Raw genomic sequence first — 24,122 nt, 5'->3', positions numbered from 1 at the left:
CCAGGTACCAGGTGTTCTTTGCGGCTTTTGCTTCTTCTTTCTTCTAGTTTTATTTCCTGGTTTTACCTGCAAGAAAGAAGTATTTTAGGTACCCAATCAATGTTTGGGTCCTGGCATGTTAGTTCTAGTTCCCTTTGGAACCTAAATTTGCTTCATAACATGCGGGCAAGATGCTACTTTCTTGTGGCTTGGTCTTTTGACTGAAGTTGATGCCTCTTCAGTCTGCACTGATGTTTTTCCTTTTGTATCAGCTTCTTGCTTTTTGGGCATCTCCTTCTTCTTGTTATCCTGCCTTGGATAGGTTGGATGTCTTCTTCTTTCAGTAGTGTATCTCCTTTGAGATACTGAAGTGGTTGTAGACTGATGTTGTATATACTGATGTGGTCCGGACTGACGTTGATTTGGATATTGCTGAGCTTGTCCGAATTTCTGATTTTGTTTCCATGGTTGTTGCTCACTAATAAACTGAACATAATTCAGTTTCTTGTTGTCCTGATTCCCCCTTGGTTGGTGACGTGGCTTTTGATTCTTCAGATGTCTAGACTGATGTTGGTTCAGTCTAGAAGGGCCTTCATATTTTCTATACTGAAGTGGCTTCTTCAGTTTCTGCTGACGAGGTTGATTATCAGTCACTGCCTTTTGTTCTTTCCAGTATCTTCCCTTAGGACGACCATAGTCCTTAGGAGGAGAGATATTCACTACTACAAAAGTTTACATACATAACAGTACATAGATAACGGTTTTTTTCAAAAACCGTTATGTATGAGCGCACTTTTAGGAATAGATAACGGTTTTGCAAAAATCTGTTACCTATGTAGTGTTGTCTATATGCATAGATAACGGTTTCAATTAATTCGTTATGTTTTTGCGTTATCTATTAGTTACATACATAACGGTATTACAAACCGTTAAGCCAACAGTTATCTATGTGCGTATTTTTGAATTCTTACATAACGATTATTGAAACCGTTAAGAAAAAGTGTTATGTATGCGATTATTTCATTTAATTTTTTATTTTCATAATTAATTTATTAATTAAATAATTTAAAAATATTGTATAATTGTATCTCTCAAACACGGTTCTCCTTCCCAAATCTCTCTCTCTCTTCGTGATCTCTCCCTCTTTGAGAGATAGTCGCTGCCGCTGCCGAGGCAAGTTCCGGCGAATGGTAGCTATTCGCGCTCTTCCGGCGACATCGGTCGCTGCGACCTTGCCTCTCCATTTTCCTCTAACATATAGCTAGGGCAAAGGTCGAGCCCTAGTTCTTCTCTGTTCGGTACTACCCAGCCGTCGCCATCTCAGGGAGACCGGCGAGCTGCGCGACCTAGAGCCCGCCCATCGTTGCTGGTGGTCCGAGGATCGCCGTCTTTTTTCCTCTTTTTCTCTTCGTCTCGGTTTCCCTCTCTAATCGCTCACTGGAAGCGCGCAATTGAAGGGAAGAAGTCGAGCCCTAGCTTCTCTGTCTGAAATCGTTGGTCGCCGCCCTGGCGTGACGCCGCCGCATCTCCCTAGGTTGGAAATTGCAACACCGCTAAAGTCCTTCCTCTGCTCATGGATGGAGCCCTAGTTTCTCTCGATCGACGCCTTATACCGGGCTCCTTTCCTTCGTTCTGGGATTCCGCTCAAAAACAGAGCTCGCCCATTCGTGAATGGCTCCGGCGAGGTTGGCTGCTGCTGCCTGTGAAGTTGGCGAGGCCAACGCTATTTGGCACGGTCACCGTTGTGGCTGGGTCCAACGGTTGCGGATAGGGGTGGGAAGATAGGGTTTGGGTATAGGGTACCCGAATACCCGACCCGAAAAAATCGGGTATCGGGTACCCTATACCCAAAAAATTAGGGACCGGGTTCGGGATCGGGTATTTAGGGTGGGGAAAAATCGGGTATCGGGTATACCCGATCCCCGATCGGGTATACCCGAAATACCCGGTTTTTATTAAATTATTTAATTAAATTTTAATTCCTTAATTTCAATTTTCAATTTTCAAATCAAATATATATTAAATTATTTAATTCCTTAATTTCAATTTTTAATTTTGATTTGATGTTATATATTATTTATTAATACAGATTTTCGATTTTTTTTTAAAAAAAAATCGGATATTTTCGGGTATTAGGGTACCCTAATACCCGATTAAGGAAAATCGGGTACCCTAATACCCGAAATACCCGATTTTACACAGTTTGACCTAAAACATGTAATTTTGATCGGGTAATTAGGGTACCCGAATACCCGACTCGGGTACCCGAGTCGGGTATTAGGGTACCCGATTTTTTTTCGGGTTCGGGATCGGGTATCGATTTCCCGTCTTAATCGGGATCGGGTACCCGATTTTTTCGGGTAGGGTACCTGATCCCGACCCGATTCCCAGCCCTAGTTACGGAAGCCCCACCGTCTCTGTATCTCCCTCTCTCCATCGCTCTCTCTAACACTGGTATGCACAGCCCTAATTTTCTTCCCCAATTTCAAATTCGTTCAAACTTCGATGAAGAACTATTAATTATATTTCTTACTGTATCTGTTACAAATCTATACTACTTTGTAGCAATAGTGAAAACTGCATCCAATCGTTCTTGCTACTCTTTGTAAGTCAAAATTATTCATTCTCAATGATAAGGTACTTTGTTGAACTTAATTTGAGATTGAGAGTGAAACTAGAGTGATATTAGTTCAAGAGTATTTTCTGCTGCAGCTTTTTATCTACCACAAGTAAGTTAATCTAAATTCTACATATATATACTACGATTAAGTATGTACTTCTTTGTTTTGGGCGACAGATTAATGATCATTTGCTTGCGGTTTATCTGTGCAAGTGAGTTCATTTGCTCAGGCAGGTGCTTGACACAACTGCGATGCTCAGTGTTGTTCCCCCAAGATACAAGTGGACTGGCGGAGAGATTGGTTTCTCCACAGCTATTGTCAAGCAAGATACAAGAGCCTTCCATTGTAAGTCTTGAATTTCTTTATTATCATTTCAACCAGTGAATTGGCTGGAGTATGTCTTTTTAATTAAGAATAAGCTAATCACTCATCTTAACTACACATGTATTAACTACACATCTTAACTACACATGTATTTATTCATCATAACACATTTAAGAAGACAATCTATGGTATCATTTTGGTAATATTGTTCTAAAGAGTATCTTTCTTGATCTGTGCTGTTAGTAATTTAGCATTCTATTTTGTAGTTGGCAGTTGAGCTGGATATTTGCTAGTTTGACATAACTTGTAAGTGATAACCACAAAAGTAGTTTAATACAGCAAATATTCTCAGTGCCTTGATTTTTCTTATAGCATTTGCCTTCCTAAGGCTTCAGCCATTTAATGATAGAGTATATTTTCCGAAATGGTACCTCAAGGGATTCCATGTATCATGTCAAATATGGCAGATATTTTTATTTTTATTGGTACTGAATGCATGTCTTTGGAGTTATAAAATACACTTAATTTGAAGGTCATCTTTGGATACTGATTTTGCATTATGGTACATGCAGACTTAAGATTTTTGTTCCGGTGACACTGCATGGGCCATCCTAGTGCCTGTCAACTGGACGAATAACACCTTGGCAGTATTATCTCAAGGAGATGATAAGCTAACATATAGCGAGATTGACAAGCTCTCAATTTCAAATGTTCCATATGGATCACCCAGGTTAGAAGTTTGTTCAAACAATCAACAATTTGTTACTTGCTATTACAGACTTCTTGACATCTAATTCATTCCTAATGGCTGTACACATGATAATGTTCATGGCCTAAATGCCTTCTTATTTTATAGTTTGTCATGTCCAGTAGTGAATGGGTTGCTTTACATAAATAGGCCCTCTGGCATAAATAGGAATGCCACTTTATATGTCTAATCACATGTTTTGGACTCATGTAGTAATGGCCTATGTCTTTACTTTGTGGACGTGCTATGCATTGATGAAGGAGTATGAAATAATTGCTACAATGCGCTTCCACTTTCTTGCTTCAGAAAAGCGTCGCCCTGATCAATTCACGGTAAGAAGTAATATCTTGTTGGCTATTCACAGATCTATTAAGCTTTTCTTAAACTAGTTTTAAGATTTTACAAAGAAAAGTAGATTCTAGAGCTTATAAGCTTCTGGATCTTATTTAAAAATTAGTATTGGAGTAAATAAAATAAAATCATGATCTTTAAGTGGTTTATATGGAGTAATAATCTTTAAGTGTTGTATATCAATTCACATTCAAAACTTTTGTTCGCATTTTTGCAGGCACGGGCTTTTTGTTCAAGATCGATCTTTAACCGGGCAGCACTGAAGAGTAAAGAAGAGTTTGGAATAGAAGGTTTCCATATAAGTCCATGAAGAAGATGTTCTTATTCTTGTCCCTGGTGATGTAGTTAGTATAAAATTGGTGGAAGAATTGTTAGACAGAAATTTCTGTGATATTTATTATATTTGGATGATAATGTATGAATATTTTGGATGTTATATAATATATGTTATCGATGGCAATGTCATTTTGTTGTTTTAGAATTATTAATTTAATTTTTGAGATAAATAACAGAAAAAGTTTTAAAAATATATTACAGTTATAAAAAGTGCAAAAAATCGTTATGTATTTCTATCAAAGATAACGGTTAAAATCGTTATAAAAAGTGCAAAAAATTGTTATAAAAAGTGCAAAAAATCGTTATGTATTTCTATCAAAGATAACGGTTAAAACCGTTATAAAAAGTACAAAAAACTGTTAACTATGATTAAAAAAATAAAAAAAAATTCTAATACATAACGGAAAAATCTTAATACATAATGGTGAAAAACCGTTATGTGTAACCTTTATAGATAACGGATGCGTACTGTTAGGTATGACGCATCGTACTGTTATCTATGCTACTATACATAACGGTTTTGAACCGTTGTCTATGATACGTATCATAGACAACACCACTATACACAACGGTTTTTTTGCTCATAGATAACGGATTTTCCGTTATCTATGAGCAGTTTTCTAGTAGTGTTCCTGTGTAACATCATCTTTTTCTTCTTGTCTTCTTCTTCTTCTGCATAATCTTTGGATTTGACTGATGCTCTGTCATCTGATCTTTCAGTATTTTCATCAGTTGCAATTTATTTGCCTTTATCAGCTGTTGTTAGTTTTCCTCCAATACTCTTTAAAAAAGTGTTGGAGATGGAAAGTGCTTCATCAGTGGGGAGTTCTCCATGCAATTCTTAACCCATTGTTTCATCTTAACATTCAGTCGACCTGCTTCAAATGTGGCTTCTTCAAGCTTCTTTGCAGTTCGCTCGAGTTCAATTTCAGTCTCATCGAATTTCAACTGAAGTTTGCTTTTTTTTATTGTAGGGTTTTGATTTTCTTCTTCCGTCCACTGTTCTCTGCAATTAGTTCATCAAGACCAGTTTCATCCGGTAGATAAACACTGATCTTCTCCTTTTCAGTCTGGACTGGACAGATCTCACTCTTCAGTCTTTGATTCTTTTCCATGAGTTTTTCAAAGAGTGTCCTCAACCTTTGGTAGTCTCACTTCACTTGTTCATATTCTTCAGCATTCAGTGAAGTGACTCCTGAAACTGAATTTTCCCCTGTTATCATTAAGGAGACATCAGTATTAAAGGTTTTAAAGTAAGAGTTTACCTCAAGCCCATCAAGTCCGTTGTCATAGTTGTTGATGTTGTTATCAGCCATGCTTTCAGCATCTTTAGCCATTAGGGCCTGGCACTCATCATCTGTGCTTGTTGAGTTGCTTGAGTATGATTCACTCGAGGAGTTGGAGTCCTCGGCATCTCCGGCAACCATTGCTTTTTTTTCACCATTCTTCTATCTCTTCTGGCTAGAAGGGATTTCCTCTCTGCGTGTGAGATCTCAGGATAATCTGTCTTGTAGTGTCCCTTCTTGTTACAGCCAAAACATTCCACATCTTTCAGATCTGGAGATGATGGCTTTTTCTCTTCGGATTTGTCGTTGGAGTATCTTGGCTTGTACTTCTTTTCCTTGCCCTTGTAGTTCCTCTTGTGGAACTTCTTGTACTTCTTGAACCTTGATTCCATTTTGTTGAATCTTTCAGTCATTGGAGCATATTGACTAAAAAAGTCTTCATTCTTGACATTAATCGACTCCTTCGACTGTTTCTTGGAATCTTTGAATGCAGCCTTCAATGCTTCTCCTTTGGAAGCTGAGGGAGCATCTTCATCTGATGTTCCAGCTTTCTTGTTCTCCTTGCTTTGTTGAATGTCAAATTCACTGGCTTTGAGGTCGGATAACAGCTGCTCTGTGCTCAGTGTGTTGAAGTTTAGCTTAGTCTTCTGAGCAATGGCATACATTTGCCAATCTGTTGAGGTTAGGCTTCGAACGATCTTCAGGTTGATCTCTCGTTGTGTGTATTTGTTTCTGGAGAGGGCTTGGACATCGTTCAGTATTTTATAAAATTTGAACCTCATCTCTTCAATGGATTCATTCTTCAGCATCTGGAAGTTGTCGAACTTTTGACAAGCTATAGATAGCTTGTTCTCCTTGATTTATTCAGATCTTGTACACATTCTTTCCAAGGCGTTCCACATCTCTCTAGCCATTGTGCACTTGATTATTTTCATTACGTGCTTGTCTAGAACTGTGCTTGAAATGATGTTTTTCGCGAGGTTATTTAGTTCGTCCTGCTTTCTTTCTTCAGTTGTGTACTCATGCTTCTCCTTGATCCTAGATTCATTGTAGGGATCTTTCCCTGCTTCTGTGGACATTCTCTGAATTGTCTCTTTGATGATGATTGGACCATCTATAATGACTTCCCACATTCTGCAATGCTGAGCTGTGAGATGGTTTCGAACTTTGAACTTTTATATCTCGTAGTTCTCTAACGTTGGTAGAGACGCAGTCTTGCGAACAACCTGCTCTAATACCAATTGTTGGGTCCCTTAGTGATACTGAACCGGTGTACATGGGGGGAGGGGGTAATACACCAGTACGCTATTTTTAGAAAATTAAAACTTCTTTTGTAAACTAAAGTGAGTATCGAAACTGATACTGATGTGAGTTGACTGAAGTGAACAGTGAGTTGAAGATCAGTTAAGAAGGGTGTAGACTGATACTGATATTGGTTCAGTAGAATAACTCCAGTGCGAAGAACTAGTCGACACACTGATAGTTCAAGTAGGGTTTCAGTCTGTTCAGTTTTATGAAATCAGACGAGTGTTAGAAATCTTACTAACTATCCGAAGATTTGTTAGTTAGACTGATAACACTTCCAGCGGAAACAATTTTACGAAATAACCTTTAAGTGAAACACTTTGTAAGTTCTTAGGGTTTATCTTTTCACATTAACAATTTCAATATAGATAAATGTTTGTGCACATGTAAGTAAAAGTAAATACTAAAAATAATAAGAACACAAGGAGTTTTACGTGGTTCGAAAAATAATTTTCTACGTCCACGGTCAGTCGATCACACTGACAAATCACTGGGCCTGTGCTTACGGGTGCACATCAAACCTTGCTTCTGAAACTCAAGTTTCCGAGCCAACACACTGGGTTGGACTTCTCACTGTTTCTTAACTCACAGTTGCTAGACAACACACGTCTAACTAGCGGTGGTTAAGATTCTCTCAGTTCAGAACGACGTCTCAAACTCTCTCTATCTCAATCACTTTTCTAACTCCGGTAGAAAATGGTTGAACTCTCCAACTATGGATTACTGAGAACAGGCTCTCAAGTAATTACTATCTAGGCTTAGGATGATGAATATGTGCCTAGAAACTTCTAAGAGAATGTTAGTATATCAGGTGGTCTGATATTTGGCAATAGGTATTCCCTTCTTCAATTAAAGGATTTTGGCTAAGTATAGGCTGAGTCTTGAGTTCTACAGAGCTTCAGCGTAAGTTCTTGAATCGGTGAGATCAAAGGTTGAATCGTGAGCTCTATTTATAGGCAAATGGAAGGAATAGATCCGTTGGAGGGGATCCTTCAATCTTTTCTACCGTTTGACTTGTCAATTCAAATTTAGCTCAAATCTTCGTCATCTATCTCTTTTACGTCGAAAGAGGCATGGCTTTTCTAAGCTAGGAGATGGTGTTACAGTGCATGGTAACATGGAAAGGGAAATTCTGCAGGTTGAAGGACGATTCACCATATCCTTGCATTAAATGCACTGTCCTTAGCATTAAATGCGGCATGTACTGGAAGCATTGAAGTTGTCCTTTGTTAACAGTTAGAGTGTTATGCATAGCTCCTTCTTCAGTCCGCATATGGCATTATCAGTCTGAGGTTTCTAATCAAAATATTTTCTTCAGTTGCATTGAATGTTCCTCGACTGATCAGGTGTACTGAAGTGTTTCCCTAACAATTGTACTTCAGTGCAGATACTTTATTAAATTCAGCATTTATTTCAGGTGAATTTCAGTCCTTCATACTTCAGTCTTCAAGACTTCAGTTCTTCGGTCTTCAGTTGTTGGTCTTCAGTTCATCAAACATTAGTGCTTTGGTCTTCAGTATTCTTATTTTCAGTCCTTGCGACTTCAGTGCTTTAGTCTTCAGTCTATGCTACAAAAATGAACTCCAACAGTTGAGTTCAAAAGGATTCTAGTCTTAGTACAATTGGAATATAATGATTTTGGAATCATCAAAACAAAGGGTAGGATATTTCTTCTTATTTCCCAACAATGTTATGTAAAAAAAGTGTCGCATATTTATTCTAATTGAAAAATATTTGTAATCTGTATACATCAACTAGCAAATCATAGAGCAATTGCAACACATGAACCAACAATATTTTTCAACTTTTAACTTAGAAAAATACGTATTTTGTACTCCCTTCGTCCTAATTCAATAGGCAATGTTTCCTTATTTGGATGTCCCAATTCAATAGGCCACTTCCTAAAATAGAAAATCATATATAAAAAACACCCCCAGTCCCTCATACAACTTATTATTTACCCCAAATGTTATTGTGGCCCCCACAAAATTATCTCTTCTTTCACTTAAAAAATAATATCTTTATTTCTCTCATACTTTTTCACAAATTTACCCTTTAAAAAAGCTAATTTATTTCTCCTATTTTATAATAAACTATTTATTTCTTAATATCTGTGCCCAGGCCTTGTGGCCTATTGAATTGAGACGGAGGGACTATTAAATAAGATATTAAATTTTTATATTTTTGTTTATAGATATCTTTCTTTCAAATCTTGAACCAATAACTAGTGAGGATTTTTTTTCAAAAGGTGGAAAAACTACACCGCACGTAGGCGGAACAACTACCCACACAAAAGTGGGAAAACAAACTACACCACACACAGGCAGAACCATTACCCACACAAAAGTAGAAAAACTGCACCGCACGCAGGCGGGATTGAACCCAAGACCTCTCATAAACAGAGTCTTTGGGTGCCTCAATTTTGCCACTTGAGCTATGCCTCATCGACAGTGGGATTATCACTTTTAAATGGAGAGTATAAATAAAATTTTGTGTTAATTAACTTCCTAGAATCTCAATGAGAGGACATTTCAATCTACATATATGTTATGAAAAAAAATGTCAAATATTTATTCTAATTGAAAAATATTTATAATCTGTATACATAAGCTAGAAACAACACTACAACTACAACAATTCAAAGAGAAAATCAGCAAATCATAGAGCAGTACATGGATCAATTGTCAATTTTTCCCAAATTAAATGGTGGATGTACTAACAATGTAGTTTGATTTCTATATCACTTCAACTAACGATAATAGCATTAATTCTTCAAATCAATAATCGTGTGAAAAAGCAGAATAACTAAAAATCCGTGTATTTAATAGCAAAAATTTTAGTTTATATGCACAAAACATAATTTGATGAATTTAAGTTCGTGTATTTGATTAGCGCAATTACCTATGTAACGGTCGTACCTAATGCATTTCACCAGGTGTAGCATCGACAGTCGGGCACCTTAGGGAGAAGTAAGCGACTTTCTCATCTTCGATGAATCCAACAAATGGCCCTAAAGACAAGTACTTCATAGTTCTCTATTGCCAAACTCTTAGAGAATGCATTCACTCAATCCATATATATTTATATCTCTTCTACAAATAAATGCTTTTTTTGTAATTTTTTTACTAACAAGTTCAGTTGTAGAGATGGAAAACTGAATGATTTTTTACAGAAGATTAATTTCATTTTCCATCAAAGGAAATATTCGAATTCATAATCACATCACATAAATGTATAATTCTTTCTCTATATCATGAGCAACGATAAAGAATTAGAAATCTATTAACCACCAAATCAACTGGCTAAATAAAATAAAAATTTCATGAAATCTAGACATCGGTGATTAACTAAAATCAAACACAGTTTGAAATTAATTGAATTTCATTTCTTCTTTTTTTCTCTGGCTTATTAAAGAGAATTAAAACTAAGATTATACTTCAGATCAGAGCCAAAATAAATCAAAATCTAATGTAATTCAGCTGAAAATTCATTCATAATCGAAAAAGTGAGACCAAACATGAGTATCACAACGAGCCGACGTTAGGATTGGCGGTGAGCCGCCTTTTTTTGGTGGTCGAAGGCCGAAGGATGAAGACGCAACAGCCGCCGAGGATGGTTTGTTGGTGATGCCGTCAGTGGTGAAGTCATCGGTAGAGATGCCATCGCTGATGGTGATACCGTCGGGGGTGATAGTGTTGGCGGTGATGAAGCCGTCGGTGGTGAAGCCGTCGGTGGTGAAGCTGTTGGTGGTGAAGCCGTCGGTGGTGAAGTTGAAGGTGGTGATGCCATCGGGGGTGGTGATGACGTCGGAGGGGCTAATGTCGGTGGTGAAGCCGTCGGTGGTGATGCCGTTGGTGGTGACGATGTCGGTGGTGAAGTTGAAGGTGGTGATGCCGTTGGTGGAGACGATGTCGGTGGTGATGTAGATGGTGGTGAAGCCGTCGGTGGGGCTAATGACGGTGGAGATGCTGTTGGTGGTGAAGCCGTCGGTGGTGAAGCCGTTGGTGGTGATGCCATCGGGGGTGGTGATGACGTCGGAGGGGCTAATGTCGGTGGTGAAGCCGTCGGAGGTGATGCCGTTGGTGGTGACGATGTCGGTGGTGAAGTTGAAGGTGGTGATGCCGTTGGTGGTGACGATGTCGGTGGTGATGTAGATGGTGGTGAAGCCGTCGGTGGGGCTAATGTCGGTGGAGATGCTGTTGGTGGTGAAGCCGTCGGTGGTGAAGCCGTTGGTGGTGATGCCGTTGGTGGTGACGATGTCGGTGGTGATGTAGATGGTGGTGAAGCCGTCGGTGGTGAAGCTGTTGGTGGAGATGCCGTCGGTGGGGCTAATGTCGGTGGAGATGCTGTTGGTGGTGAAGCCGTCGGTGGTGATGCCGTTGGTGGTGAAGATGTCGGTGGTGAAGTTGTTGGTGGTGAAGCCGTCGGTGGTGAAGCCGTTGGTGGTGAAGGTGTCGGTGGTGAAGCTGTTGGTGGTGAAGCCGTCGGTGGTGAAGCCGTCGGTGGTGATGCCGTTGGTGGTGAAGATGTCGGTGGTGAAGCTGTTGGTGGTGAAGCCGTCGGTGGTGACGATGTCGGTGGTGAAGTTGAAGGTGGTGATGCCGTTGGTGGTGACGATGTCGGTGGTGATGTAGATGGTGGTGAAGCCGTCGGTGGGGCTAATGTCGGTGGAGATGCTGTTGGTGGTGAAGCCGTCGGTGGTGAAGCCGTTGGTGGTGAAGATGTCGGTGGTGAAGCTGTTGGTGGTGAAGCCGTCGGTGGTGAAGTCGTCGGTGGTGATGCCGTTGGTGGTGAAGATGTCGGTGGTGAAGCTGTTGGTGGTGAAGCCGTCGGTGGTGAAGCCGTTGGTGGTGAAGGTGTCGGTGGTGAAGCTGTTGGTGGTGAAGCCGTCGGTGGTGAAGCCGTCGGTGGTGATGCCGTTGGTGGTGAAGATGTCGGTGGTGAAGTTGAAGGTGGTGATGCCGTTGGTGGAGACGATGTCGGTGGTGATGTAGATGGTGGTGAAGCCGTCGGTGGGGCTAATGTCGGTGGAGATGCTGTTGGTGGTGAAGCCGTCGGTGGTGAAGCCGTTGGTGGTGATGTCGTTGGTGGTGACGATGTCGGTGGTGATGTAGATGGTGGTGAAGCCGTCGGTGGTGAAGCTGTTGGTGGAGATGCCGTCGGTGGGGCTAATGTCGGTGGAGATGCTGTTGGTGGTGAAGCCGTCGGTGGTGAAGCCGTTGGTGGTGAAGGTGTCGGTGGTGAAGCTGTTGGTGGTGAAGCCGTCGGTGGTGAAGCCGTCGGTGGTGATGCCGTTGGTGGTGAAGATGTCGGTGGTGAAGCTGTAGGTGGTGAAGCCGCCGGTGGTGACGATGTCGGTGGTGAAGTTGAAGGTGGTGATGCCGTTGGTGGTGACGATGTCGGTGGTGATGTAGATGGTGGTGAAGCCGTCGGTGGGGCTAATGTCGGTGGAGATGCTGTTGGTGGTGAAGCCGTCGGTGGTGAAGCCGTTGGTGGTGAAGATGTCGGTGGTGAAGCTGTTGGTGGTGAAGCCGTCGGTGGTGAAGTCGTCGGTGGTGATGCCGTTGGTGGTGAAGATGTCGGTGGTGAAGCTGTTGGTGGTGAAGCCGTCGGTGGTGAAGCCGTTGGTGGTGAAGGTGTCGGTGGTGAAGCTGTTGGTGGTGAAGCCGTCGGTGGTGAAGCCGTCGGTGGTGATGCCGTTGGTGGTGAAGATGTCGGTGGTGAAGCTGTTGGTGGTGAAGCCGTCGGTGGTGAAGTTGAAGGTGGTGATGCCATCGGGGGTGGTGATGACGTCGGAGGGGCTAATGTCGGTGGTGAAGCCGTCGGTGGTGATGCCGTTGGTGGTGACGATGTCGGTGGTGAAGTTGAAGGTGGTGATGCCGTTGGTGGTGACGATGTCGGTGGTGATGTAGATGGTGGTGAAGCCGTCGGTGGGGCTAATGTCGGTGGAGATGTTGTTGGTGGTGAAGCCGTCGGTGGTGAAGCCGTTGGTGGTGATGCCGTTGGTGGTGACGATGTCGGTGGTGATGTAGATGGTGGTGAAGCCGTCGGTGGTGAAGCTGTTGGTGGAGATGCCGTCGGTGGGGCTAATGGCGGTGGAGATGCTGTTGGTGGTGAAGCCGTCGGTGGTGAAGCCGTTGGTGGTGATGTCGTTGGTGGTGACGATGTCGGTGGTGATGTAGATGGTGGTGAAGCCGTCGGTGGTGAAGCTGTTGGTGGAGATGCCATCGGGGGTGGTGATGACGTCGGAGGGGCTAATGTCGGTGGTGAAGCCGTCGGTGGTGATGCCGTTGGTGGTGACGATGTCGGTGGTGAAGTTGATGGTGGTGATTCCGTTGGTGGTGACGATGTCGGTGGTGATGTAGATGGTGGTGAAGCCGTCGGTGGGGCTAATGTCGGTGGAGATGCTGTTGGTGGTGAAGCCGTCGGTGGTGAAGCCGTCGGTGGTGGTGCCGTTGGTGGTGAAGATGTCGGTGGTGAAGCTGTTGGTGGTGAAGCCGTCGGTGGTGAAGCCGTTGGTGGTGAAGGTGTCGGTGGTGAAGCTGTTGGTGGTGAAGCCGTCGGTGGTGAAGCCGTCGGTGGTGGTGCCGTTGGTGGTGAAGATGTCGGTGGTGAAGCTGTTGGCGGTAAAGCCGTCGGTGGTGACGATGTCGGTGGTGAAGTTGAAGGTGGTGATGCCGTTGGTGGTGACGATGTCGGTGGTGATGTAGATGGTGGTGAAGCCGTCGGTGGGGCTAATATCGGTGGAGATGCTGTTGGTGGTGAAGCCGTCGGTGGTGAAGCCGTTGGTGGTGAAGATGTCGGTGGTGAAGCTGTTGGTGGTGAAGCCGTCGGTGGTGAAGTCGTCGGTGGTGATGCCGTTGGTGGTGAAGATGTCGGTGGTGAAGCTGTTGGTGGTGAAGCCGTCGGTGGTGAAGCCGTTGGTGGTGAAGGTGTCGGTGGTGAGGCTGTTGGTGGTGAAGCCGTCGGTGGTGAAGCCGTCGGTGGTGATGCCGTTGGTGGTGAAGATGTCGGTGGTGAAGTTGAAGGTGGTGATGCCGTTGGTGGAGACGATGTCGGTGGTGATGTAGATGGTGGTGAAGCCGTCGGTGGGGCTAATGTCGGTGGGGATGCTGTTGGTGGTGAAGCCGTCGGTGGTGAAGCCGTTGGTGGTGATGCCATCGGGGGTGGTGATGACGTCGGAGGGGCTAATGTCGGTGGTGAAGCCGTCGGAGGTGATGCCGTTGGTGGTGACGATGTCGGTGGTGAAGTTGAAGGTGGTGATGCCGTTGGTGGTGACGATGTCGGTGGTGATGTAGATGGTGGTGAAGCCGTCGGTGGGGCTAATGTCGGTGGAGATGCTGTTGGTGGTGAAGCCGTCGGTGGTGAAGCCGTTGGTGGTGATGTCGTTGGTGGTGACGATGTCGGTGGTGATGTAGATGGTGGTGAAGCCGTCGGTGGTGAAGCTGTTGGTGGAGATGCCGTCGGTGGGGCTAATGTCGGTGGAGATGCTGTTGGTGGTGAAGCCGTCGGTGGTGAAGCCGTTGGTGGTGAAGGTGTCGGTGGTGAAGCTGTTGGTGGTGAAGCCGTCGGTGGTGAAGCCGTCGGTGGTGATGCCGTTGGTGGTGAAGATGTCGATGGTGAAGCTGTAGGTGGTGAAGCCGTCGGTGGTGACGATGTCGGTGGTGAAGTTGAAGGTGGTGATGCCGTTGGTGGTGACGATGTCGGTGGTGATGTAGATGGTGGTGAAGCCGTCGGTGGGGCTAATGTCGGTGGAGATGCTGTTGGTGGTGAAGCCGTCGGTGGTGAAGCCGTTGGTGGTGAAGATGTCGGTGGTGAAGCTGTTGGTGGTGAAGCCGTCGGTGGTGAAGTCGTCGGTGGTGATGCCGTTGGTGGTGAAGATGTTGGTGGTGAAGCTGTTGGTGGTGAAGCCGTCGGTGGTGAAGCCGTTGGTGGTGAAGGTGTCGGTGGTGAAGCTGTTGGTGGTGAAGCCGTCGGTGGTGAAGCCGTCGGTGGTGATGTCGTTGGTGGTGAAGATGTCGGTGGTGAAGCTGTTGGTGGTGAAGCCGTCGGTGGTGAAGTTGAAGGTGGTGATGCCATCGGGGGTGGTGATGACGTCGGAGGGGCTAATGTCGGTGGTGAAGCCGTCGGTGGTGATGCCGTTGGTGGTGACGATGTCGGTAGTGAAGTTGAAGGTGGTGATGTCGTTGGTGGTGACGATGTCGGTGGTGATGTAGATGGTGGTGAAGCCGTCGGTGGGGCTAATGTCGGTGGAGATGCTGTTGGTGGTGAAGCCGTCGGTGGTGATGCCGTTGGTGGTGACGATGTCGGTGGTGATGTAGATGGTGGTGAAGCCGTCGGTGGTGAAGCTGTTGGTGGAGATGCCGTCGGTGGGGCTAATGTCGGTGGAGATGCTGTTGGTGGTGAAGCCGTCGGTGGTGAAGCCGTTGGTGGTGATGTCGTTGGTGGTGACGATGTCGGTGGTGATGTAGATGGTGGTGAAGCCGTCGGTGGTGAAGCTGTTGGTGGAGATGCCATCGGGGGTGGTGATGACGTCGGAGGGGCTAATGTCGGTGGTGAAGCCGTCGGTGGTGATGCCGTTGGTGGTGACGATGTCGGTGGTGAAGTTGAAGGTGGTGATGCCGTTGGTGGTGACGATGTCGGTGGTGATGTAGATGGTGGTGAAGCCGTCGGTGGGGCTAATGTCGGTGGAGATGCTGTTGGTGGTGAAGCCGTCGGTGGTGAAGCCGTCGGTGGTGGTGCCGTTGGTGGTGAAGATGTCGGTGGTGAAGCTGTTGGTGGTGAAGCCGTCGGTGGTGAAGCCGTTGGTGGTGAAGGTGTCGGTGGTGAAGCTGTTGGTGGTGAAGCCGTCGGTGGTGAAGCCGTCGGTGGTGGTGCCGTTGGTGGAGAAGATGTCGGTGGTGAAGCTGTTGGTGGTGAAGCCGTCGGTGGTGACGATGTCGGTGGTGAAGTTGAAGGTGGTGATGCCGTTGGTGGTGACGATGTCGGTGGTGATGTAGATGGTGGTGAAGCCGTCGGTGGGGCTAATGTCGGTGGAGATGCTGTTGGTGGTGAAGCCGTCGGTGGTGAAGCCGTTGGTGGTGATGCCGTTGGTGGTGACGATGTCGGTGGTGATGTAGATGGTGGTGAAGCCGTCGGTGGTGAAGCTGTTGGTGGAGATGCCGTCGGTGGGGCTAATGTCGGTGGAGATGCTGTTGGTGGTGAAGCCGTCGGTGGTGAAGCCGTTGGTGGTGATGTCGTTGGTGGTGACGATGTCGGTGGTGATGTAGATGGTGGTGAAGCCGTCGGTGGTGAAGCTGTTGGTGGAGATGCCATCGGGGGTGGTGATGACGTCGGAGGGGCTAATGTCGGTGGTGAAGCCGTCGGTGGTGATGCCGTTGGTGGTGACGATGTCGGTGGTGAAGTTGAAGGTGGTGATGCCGTGGTGGTGACGATGTCGGTGGTGATGTAGATGGTGGTGAAGCCGTCGGTGGGGCTAATGTCGGTGGAGATGCTGTTGGTGGTGAAGCCGTCGGTGGTGAAGCCGTTGGTGGTGAAGATGTCGGTGGTGAAGCTGTTGGTGGTGAAGCCGTCGGTGGTGATGCCGTTGGTGGTGAAGATGTCGGTGGTGAAGCTGTCGGTGGTGAAGCCGTCGGTGGTGAAGCCGTTGGTGGTGAAGGTGTCGGTGGTGAAGCCGTCGGTGGTGAAGCCGTCGGTGGTGATGCCGTTGGTGGTGAAGATGTCGGTGGTGAAGCTGTTGGTGGTGAAGCCGTCGGTGGTGAAGTTGAAGGTGGTGATGCCATCGGGGGTGGTGATGACGTCGGAGGGGTTAATGTCGGTGGTGAAGCCGTCGGTGGTGATGCCGTTGGTGGTGACGATGTCGGTGGTGAAGTTGAAGGTGGTGATGCCGTTGGTGGTGACGATGTCGGTGGTGATGTAGATGGTGGTGAAGCCGTCGGTGGGGCTAATGTCGGTGGAGATGTTGTTGGTGGTGAAGCCGTCGGTGGTGAAGCCGTTGGTGGTGATACCGTTGGTGGTGACGATGTCGGTGGTGATGTAGATGGTGGTGAAGCCGTCGGTGGTGAAGCTGTTGGTGGAGATGCCGTCGGTGGGGCTAATGTCGGTGGAGATGCTGTTGGTGGTGAAGCCGTCGGTGGTGAAGCCGTTGGTGGTGATGTCGTTGGTGGTGACGATGTCGGTGGTGATGTAGATGGTGGTGAAGCCGTCGGTGGTGAAGCTGTTGGTGGAGATGCCATCGGGGGTGGTGATGACGTCGGAGGGGCTAATGTCGGTGGTGAAGCCGTCGGTGGTGATGCCGTTGGTGGTGACGATGTCGGTGGTGAAGTTGAAGGTGGTGGTGACGATGTCGGTGGTGATGTAGATGGTGGTGGTGAAGGTGTTGGTGGCGATGTCGTCGGTGGTGACGATGTTGGTGGTGAAGCCATCGGTGGTGTTGACGTTGGTGGTGAAGTCGTCGGTGGTGATGTATATGGTGGTGATGTCGACGGAGGTGAAGCCGTTGGTGGTGATGCCATCGGTGGTGATGTTGTCGGTGGTGACGATGTCGATGGTGATGTTGAAGGTGGTGATGCCATCGGTGGTGAAGCCGTCGGTGGTGAAGGTGTAGGTGCTGATGTCGTTGGTGGTGACGATGTCGGTGGTGATGTAGATGGTGGTGAAGTTGTCGGTGGTGTTGCAATCGGTGGTGATGTCGTTGGAGGTGATGTCGTCGGTGGTGACGTCATCGGTGGTGATGCCATTGGAGGTGATGTCATCGGTGGTGATGATGTAGGTGGTGAAATCGTTGGTGGTGATGATGCAGGTGGTGAAACTATAGGTGGTGACGTCGTCGGTGGTGTTGTAATCGGTGGTGATGCCACTGGAGGTGATGCTGACGGTGGTGATGATATCGGTGGTGATGCCGTTGGAGGTGATGTAGTCGGTGGTGAGGTCGTCGGTGGTGACGATGTAGGTGGTGAAACTATAGGTGGTGAAGTCGTCGGTGGTGATGATGTAGGTGGTGCAACTATAGGTGGTGATGTCGTCGGTGGTGTTGCAATCGGTGGTGATGCCTTTGGAGGTGACGCTAACGGTGGTGACGTCGTCGGTGGTGATGCCGTTGGAGGTGATGTAGTCGGTGGTGACGTCGTCGGTGGTGTTGCAATCGGTGGTGATGCCATTGGAGGTGATGTCATTGGTGGTGATGATGTAGGTGGTGAAATCGTCGGTGGTGATGATACAGGTGGTGAAATTATAGGTGGTGATGCCATCGGTGGGGACGTCGTCGGTGGTGAACCCAATGGTGGTGATGCTGATGGTGGTGACGTTGTCGGTGGTGATGATGTCGGTGGTGATGTTGATGGTGGTGAAGTCGTCGGTGGTGATGTTGACGGTGGTGACGATGTCGGTGGTGATGTTGGCGGTGGTGTTGTTATTGGTGGTGATGATGTCGGTGGTGTCGTTATCGGTGGTGATGCTGTCGGTGGTGATATTGGCGGAGGACATGGTTCTTTCGATGGTGGCATCGATGGTGAAGCCATCGGTGGTGATGATGTCGGTGGTGTTGTTGTAGGTGGTGATGACGTCGGTGGTGATGTTGGCGGACATGATTCTTCCGGTGGTGACGCAATCGGCGGTGATGATTTTGGTGGTGTCGATTTCGGTGGTGATAGTATTGGTGGTGATGGTTTTGGTGTGGGTGACATTGGTGGTGATGATGGCGGAGGACATGGAGCTTCAGATGGTGGTGGAGGATAGAGCATAGGAGGTTTTGGTACAACAGGTGGCTTGGCCACCGGAGGTTTGGGAACGATGGGTGGTGGCTTTGCCATCGGAGGAGGTTTCACCTTTGGTGGCTTGACCGGCGGTGGCTTTGGATGGTATGGCGGCTTCACTTTTGGCGGGACAGTGGGTGGTGGCTCGACCACCGGAGGCTTATGATGGTGTGGCGGTTTGCCATGATGCTTAGGGTGGTGTGGATGCTTATGGTAATGTGGATGCTTAGGGTGGTGCAGATGCTTTGGTGGATGCTTAGGGTGGTGCGGATGCTTTGGTGGTGGCTTAGTTGGATGAGTCGGGATCCCACAATATGGACATGCTAGAGAAACAAGAAGAGTTCCTAAGTTGAGAAATATTATAATTTGAGCAATTATATTGCTACTACCCATATTGAAGATGTTGCATGTGATGATACTCGTGCACTATGCAATATATAGGCACTGACAGAGATTTTAGCTACTTCAATAACGACACAATTTTTGTAGCATTCTTGTTTTCAAAAATAATTTGTCTAGTATTTTTTTATGGTAAAATTGTTGTGAGCCATTCAGTATTCGTGGGTTTATCATAGACCTTATTTTTATTTTATTATTTGAAAGACAGACCTTGTATTTGGTGCGCAACAAATATCCCTTCTAGATTTATAATACTCATTTAATTTGTAAAGAATTTATTGTATATTATTTTGGAGGAATGCAACGAAAGAATTTGGTAGAAAATTGAGAGTAAATATGAATCATTAGCCAATTACAATCATTAGCCAATTACAAAAACAATTAAGAAAAAAAAAAAGATTCCGTCACAATAACAAAAGAAGATATAATACATGCATCCTAATTAAATTTAGTTGCGATTAAATAATTTAATTAAAAATTAATAAATTATAGGATAAATATCATGAAAACCCTGGAAGTATACCCACTTTATCAAAAATACCCTGAAACTTTCAAACTGTTATCTAAACCCTCAAACTATCAGGTTTTTATCAAATATATCCCACATCTATTTTCTGATCACCAAAAATGTGATTTAACTCACCGAATGCCACAATGTAATTTATATTCTATTTTTTAAAAATGCAATGGCAAAAACGACGTTGTTTCGTATCATATCATTTTAAAAAATCCATTTTGAAATTTAAAATTCACTTTTATCGTGTTTAAAATCCACACTAATAACCTAGAATTAGGGATAAACACGATAGAACATGATACGAAACGAAATTATTTTTTCTATGTCATTTAAAAAAAAAGAATATAAATTACATTGTGGCATCCAACGAGCCACATCACATTTATGATAACCGAAAAATAAATGCGGGATATATTTGATAAAACCTGATAGTTTGAGGGTTTAAAGAACATTTCAAAAGTTTTATGGTGTTTTTGATAAAGTGGGTATAGTTCGGGAGTTTTCATGATATTTATCCTAAATTAGATGTATAAAAAATACATACATATATATTAATATATATATATATATATATATATATATATATAATATATGTGTATATTATACATATATATATATACACATACATGAAAAGAAAAATAAAACGTACAAGAGAGTCAAAATCAATGGGGTATATACGATGGACCACTAATTACAATATTTGTCATGATTCACAGACGTGACCACTAGATTTTACCGACATATAGAATTTTATCCCTCAAAATTTGATGTAATCGTTCTATATAAATTGGCATCCCTATTTCTCATATCACCGAGAAGTCACATAAGAGCACAGTACTAATTTAATAAAAAATTACCGAGGTCATGCAGCCGCACTTTGACGACGATGGCTCCAATGAGTCATCTAGTAACAAAAAATTGAAGGATGATAATTTTACTACAACTTTTCAAAAATCTTATTAAAAGTGCAAAATGAAAAAGAATATATATATATATATATATGGTGCATTAATTAGCAATTAACCCACAAAAATATAAAAAAGTATCTATAAAACGAATTCTTAACCTTTGCTACTCGATCAACTAAGCTGCCCAAGAAAATATATCAAGAATTAAAATATCAACACAATAAAGTTTAGATTTAATTGATTTCATCCATAGCCAACACAAGTGCAATCAAAATCAACACAATGTACTAACAATGGGTTCAAAAGCTGATATTTACTTGAAAGATAGGTTTTCATCTCAAGAGAAATTAAGCTAAGAAAATAGGAAATAGGACCCTCGAAAGCCACATGTGTGGTTGCTAGATTTGAATAATCCAAATTGCCATCTCTTAGAAGTAGTCGAACGAAAGCTGAACACAAAAAATCGTCGAAAACTTAAAAATCTTTGCTTACATTTAATGATTTACAACACGTTTTTAAGATCCAAACAAGGTAGGGCAGCTTCTGGATACATAGCTCCAATTGTTTAAATTGAAGGAATCGTAAACACACTGTGCAGATAGATCTATGTTTAACGTTTTATGCCTATTATACACGTGACTGACTATTCAAGACCATAAAAACAGATTTAAATTACTAACTCTAATTTCTTCTTCTTATATCTATGCTCCAGGACAAAATGGTGCAATGGTTTTTAGTGGTACCACAAAGCCTTCATTTGCCACCTTACATAAAAACAAATTTCTTGTCGGCAGCCAAGGATATAAACTTTTTAGAATCAAGCAGCTCGAGGCGTTATCCTATGGCGTTCTGAGGCGTAAGATCGAGGGTTTTCATACAAACACATACTATTATAATGAAACACACAGAAAGATAGCAAGTATAAAAAACACATAAAAAAACCTAATTTCTTAAACTCAAGTCTAATAATCATTAGCCGTACTCAAAGTTACAAGAAGCTCAAATCATCCCATCTTCATCTTGAAGAGAGAGAGCGCGCGGGAGACTTTTGAATGACTAAAATCCTAAAGCCCATCTATTTTCGTACCTTCAAAGCCCAAAAAAAGGAAGAAAGAAACAAGTTGGGCCACCAAGGCTTTTTTTGAACCATGGTATCAAGGGAAGGACAAGAAAAATACGACTATAGTAAAACTTATGTAAACTAATATTCCATGAAAATAAACTTTCCAAAAAAATTCTCTGTTTTGGTCAGATTAAAAGGTCATCGATTTTATACCGGTGACTATTCCGTTAAATGTACATGGATGTGCTACGTTTTCATTTATGTTTTAATAATGTTGTGGACAAATAGAAAATACAAACGTAATCATCAATCTATAGACAATAATATCATGCATATAAAATCAAGAACATATGAATTTACCTTAAAAATAAAGGGTTTAATAGACCGTAAATTACTACTAAACTTGGACCAAATTTTACTTTTGCACACCAACTTAGAAATTTGCACACACCAATTTAGAAATGCCTGAACTTTAATTCAATCTGATTTTGCAAATGAAGCAGGAATTCATCGTGATTTATTTGGCAAAACCAAGACTAAGAAAGCAGTAAATCACACATAGCAATAGCAGTACATAAATGAAAAGAAAAGCTGAGTACCTGATGTAGTTCACCAAGTGTAGCATCGACAAAACCATAATCAGAGAGAAGTCGGCGGCTTTATCCTCTCCAACAGCTTCGATGTATCCAACAAAGGTAAGTACTTCACAGCTCTCCATTTGGGAGTATATGGAAGTGCAAAGCAATGCAGATGGAACTATTAAAGGGGGGTTGGTGGAACCCGAACCTGTACTGCTCAGCATGAGGCGCGTCCCTCTGCAGCAGAGCTCGCCCGACATCCAGCATGTTGCTGACCAGAGCAAAGTCCTCGGACCTTCTCCAGAGTTTCTTGACAGTTGGTATGTGCTCGACTGGGATGACCAGATAATGCCTCAATGAGGATGGATTGATGTCTTGGAAAGCGACCACCTTGTTGTCCTCGTGAAGGATGGTGGCTGGGGTCGAGGCACGGGCGATGAGAGAGCTCCTGAGACAGCCTATCTCTTGATAACTCAGTAACTGCATTCACTGGATCCATATCTCTATATCTTCTACAAAGAATGCACATTTTGTAGAGTTTTAATTGAAAGACTCCAACTGCATAAGATATATTTCATTTCGGATTTTGATTAACAGAGAGATAAAGAATTCGAAACTAAAATCACATTGCAGAAATATATAATGCTCCCTCTTTTTCATTAACAGCGATAAGGAATCAGAAATCGGAATCATAACGAGTGACTATTAATCAACCAATTAACCAGCTAAATCAATAGAAATTTCACGAAATCCAGACATCAGTGATTGATTCAAATCTGCTCAAAATTCGAAATCAAACCGAATTTTTCTTTTCTTTTCTGGATTATTGGAAAGTTTAGAAATTATGATTAATACTTCAGATCATCAACAGCTACAAAATGACAGAATAAATTATAATCCCTCCGCTTGCAGTAGTGTGCGGTGGTGAAGGCTCGGGCGATGGAGATGGAAGCAGCAAATGAGTGGTTTTATCTTAGCATTGTTGTTCCTTGCCTTGGGCTAGTGATTGAGAAGCCTTGGAGTGATAGCTACTTTGATTTTCTTGACATGGTCATCGACAAGTATTTTGTAGCGAAGAAGAAGAAGAAGATGATACAAAGAAGAAGAAGAGGTGGAGGGTTATGTGATTTCTAATTAGTTTACTGTGTGATATGTGATTGGGGATGTTTGTGTTTGTACGTTACCAGGTCCATCTATGGCTACCCTGACAGATATTTCATGGTGTTTAAGGAAATAAATTTATACTAAAACATCGTGAGTTGCTAATAAATTATCCAACAGAAAATACACCAGTGAAAATACAATGGTGAAAATTATCCTTCAACTACACTACTTCAATATAAGCTATACAAATTATACATCTTTAACTGGAAAAGAGCTAAATTCTTGCCAGTAGCTGAACCGACTTTGCTAGGCTTCTAATATGGAACTCTTTGTATTTCAACGTTGTACCATCTTACCTTATAGCCGGCGTTGGGCGGAGGCGCGGCGAAACAAAGCTACCGGCGTTGGGCGGAAGCGCGACGAAGGCTGCCGGCGACTGGAGGCGCTGTGGGTGGGAGGGAGGTGTGTTGACTGATTCTGAAATTAGGGCCCGCGACGAAGAAGATAGGATAGATTCCTTTGCCCGCTATTCACTTGCTCTCGTCTCCCCTTGACGTTGATTAAAAATAGTAAGACTAGGACTGAAAAAATATACTGAAAACTCGATATACCAATCATACCATATTAAAAAATACCGTAAAATACCGAATTTTTCGGTAAGGTATGATACTGTACGGAAGATTTCCAGTAAATAAAGGTATGAATTTTTCAGATACCAGTGTATACCAATACCGCCGTATATACCGAAAATATCAATAAATACCGTATTAAAGGTATATATCGGAATACGATATGATACCGTATTATCGGTATACCGACATATACCGTCTAACAATATATACCGATGATG

At 43.8% G+C, this 24,122-nt stretch overlaps 2 protein-coding genes and 1 long non-coding RNA gene across 4 annotated transcripts; 2 read left to right on the top strand and 1 right to left on the bottom strand.

The window, feature by feature from the left end:
• The first annotated feature begins 3,509 nt into the window (after window positions 1–3,509).
• Window positions 3,510–4,483, top strand: LOC131006924 (calcium permeable stress-gated cation channel 1-like). Its single transcript, XM_057934064.1, has 3 exons — window positions 3,510–3,654; window positions 3,886–4,004; window positions 4,241–4,483. The coding sequence occupies exons 1-3, from the start codon at window positions 3,633–3,635 to the stop codon at window positions 4,331–4,333; spliced, it is 234 nt and encodes a 77-aa protein (XP_057790047.1). The 5' UTR covers window positions 3,510–3,632; the 3' UTR covers window positions 4,334–4,483.
• Window positions 4,484–9,941: 5,458 nt separating this feature from the next.
• On the top strand, window positions 9,942–19,099 carry LOC130994822 (uncharacterized). The gene is made up of 4 exons (XM_057919939.1): window positions 9,942–9,970; window positions 10,605–12,292; window positions 12,323–16,360; window positions 16,402–19,099. The coding sequence occupies exons 1-4, from the start codon at window positions 9,942–9,944 to the stop codon at window positions 18,684–18,686; spliced, it is 8,040 nt and encodes a 2,679-aa protein (XP_057775922.1). The 3' UTR covers window positions 18,687–19,099.
• A 1,172-nt stretch (window positions 19,100–20,271) lies between these two features.
• Window positions 20,272–23,816, bottom strand: LOC131006923 (uncharacterized). Of its 2 annotated transcripts, XR_009095820.1 has the most exons (3): window positions 23,629–23,816; window positions 22,190–22,726; window positions 20,272–20,523 (listed from the first exon to the last, which is right to left on the bottom strand). It is a non-coding gene; the product is annotated as an uncharacterized LOC131006923 (long non-coding RNA). The 2 variants fall into 2 exon arrangements; XR_009095819.1 differs by having other exon boundaries at window positions 22,190–23,816.
• Between the last annotated feature and the right edge of the window lie 306 nt (window positions 23,817–24,122).

Source organism: Salvia miltiorrhiza, chromosome 1 (genome assembly GCF_028751815.1).
Source record: "Salvia miltiorrhiza cultivar Shanhuang (shh) chromosome 1, IMPLAD_Smil_shh, whole genome shotgun sequence".
NCBI lineage: Eukaryota > Viridiplantae > Streptophyta > Magnoliopsida > Lamiales > Lamiaceae > Salvia > Salvia miltiorrhiza.
The sequence above is the reverse complement of the archived record's forward strand: the minus strand, read 5'-3'. Positions and strand labels throughout refer to the sequence as shown.

Bases quoted from the DNA above. Each gene is read 5' to 3' on its own strand.
- LOC131006924 (XM_057934064.1), top strand. From the start codon at position 3,633: ATGTTCCATATGGATCACCCAG. The intron at 3,655-3,885 runs GTTAGAAGTTTG...GGACTCATGTAG, and splicing joins GTTCCATATGGATCACCCAG to TAATGGCCTATGTCTTTACT. The intron at 4,005-4,240 runs GTAAGAAGTAAT...GCATTTTTGCAG, and splicing joins GTCGCCCTGATCAATTCACG to GCACGGGCTTTTTGTTCAAG.
- LOC130994822 (XM_057919939.1), top strand. From the start codon at position 9,942: ATGAATCCAACAAATGGCCCTAAAGACAA. The intron at 9,971-10,604 runs GTACTTCATAGT...AGTCATCGGTAG, and splicing joins ACAAATGGCCCTAAAGACAA to AGATGCCATCGCTGATGGTG. The intron at 16,361-16,401 runs GTGGTGATGCCG...GTGGTGATGTAG, and splicing joins TGTCGGTGGTGAAGTTGAAG to ATGGTGGTGAAGCCGTCGGT.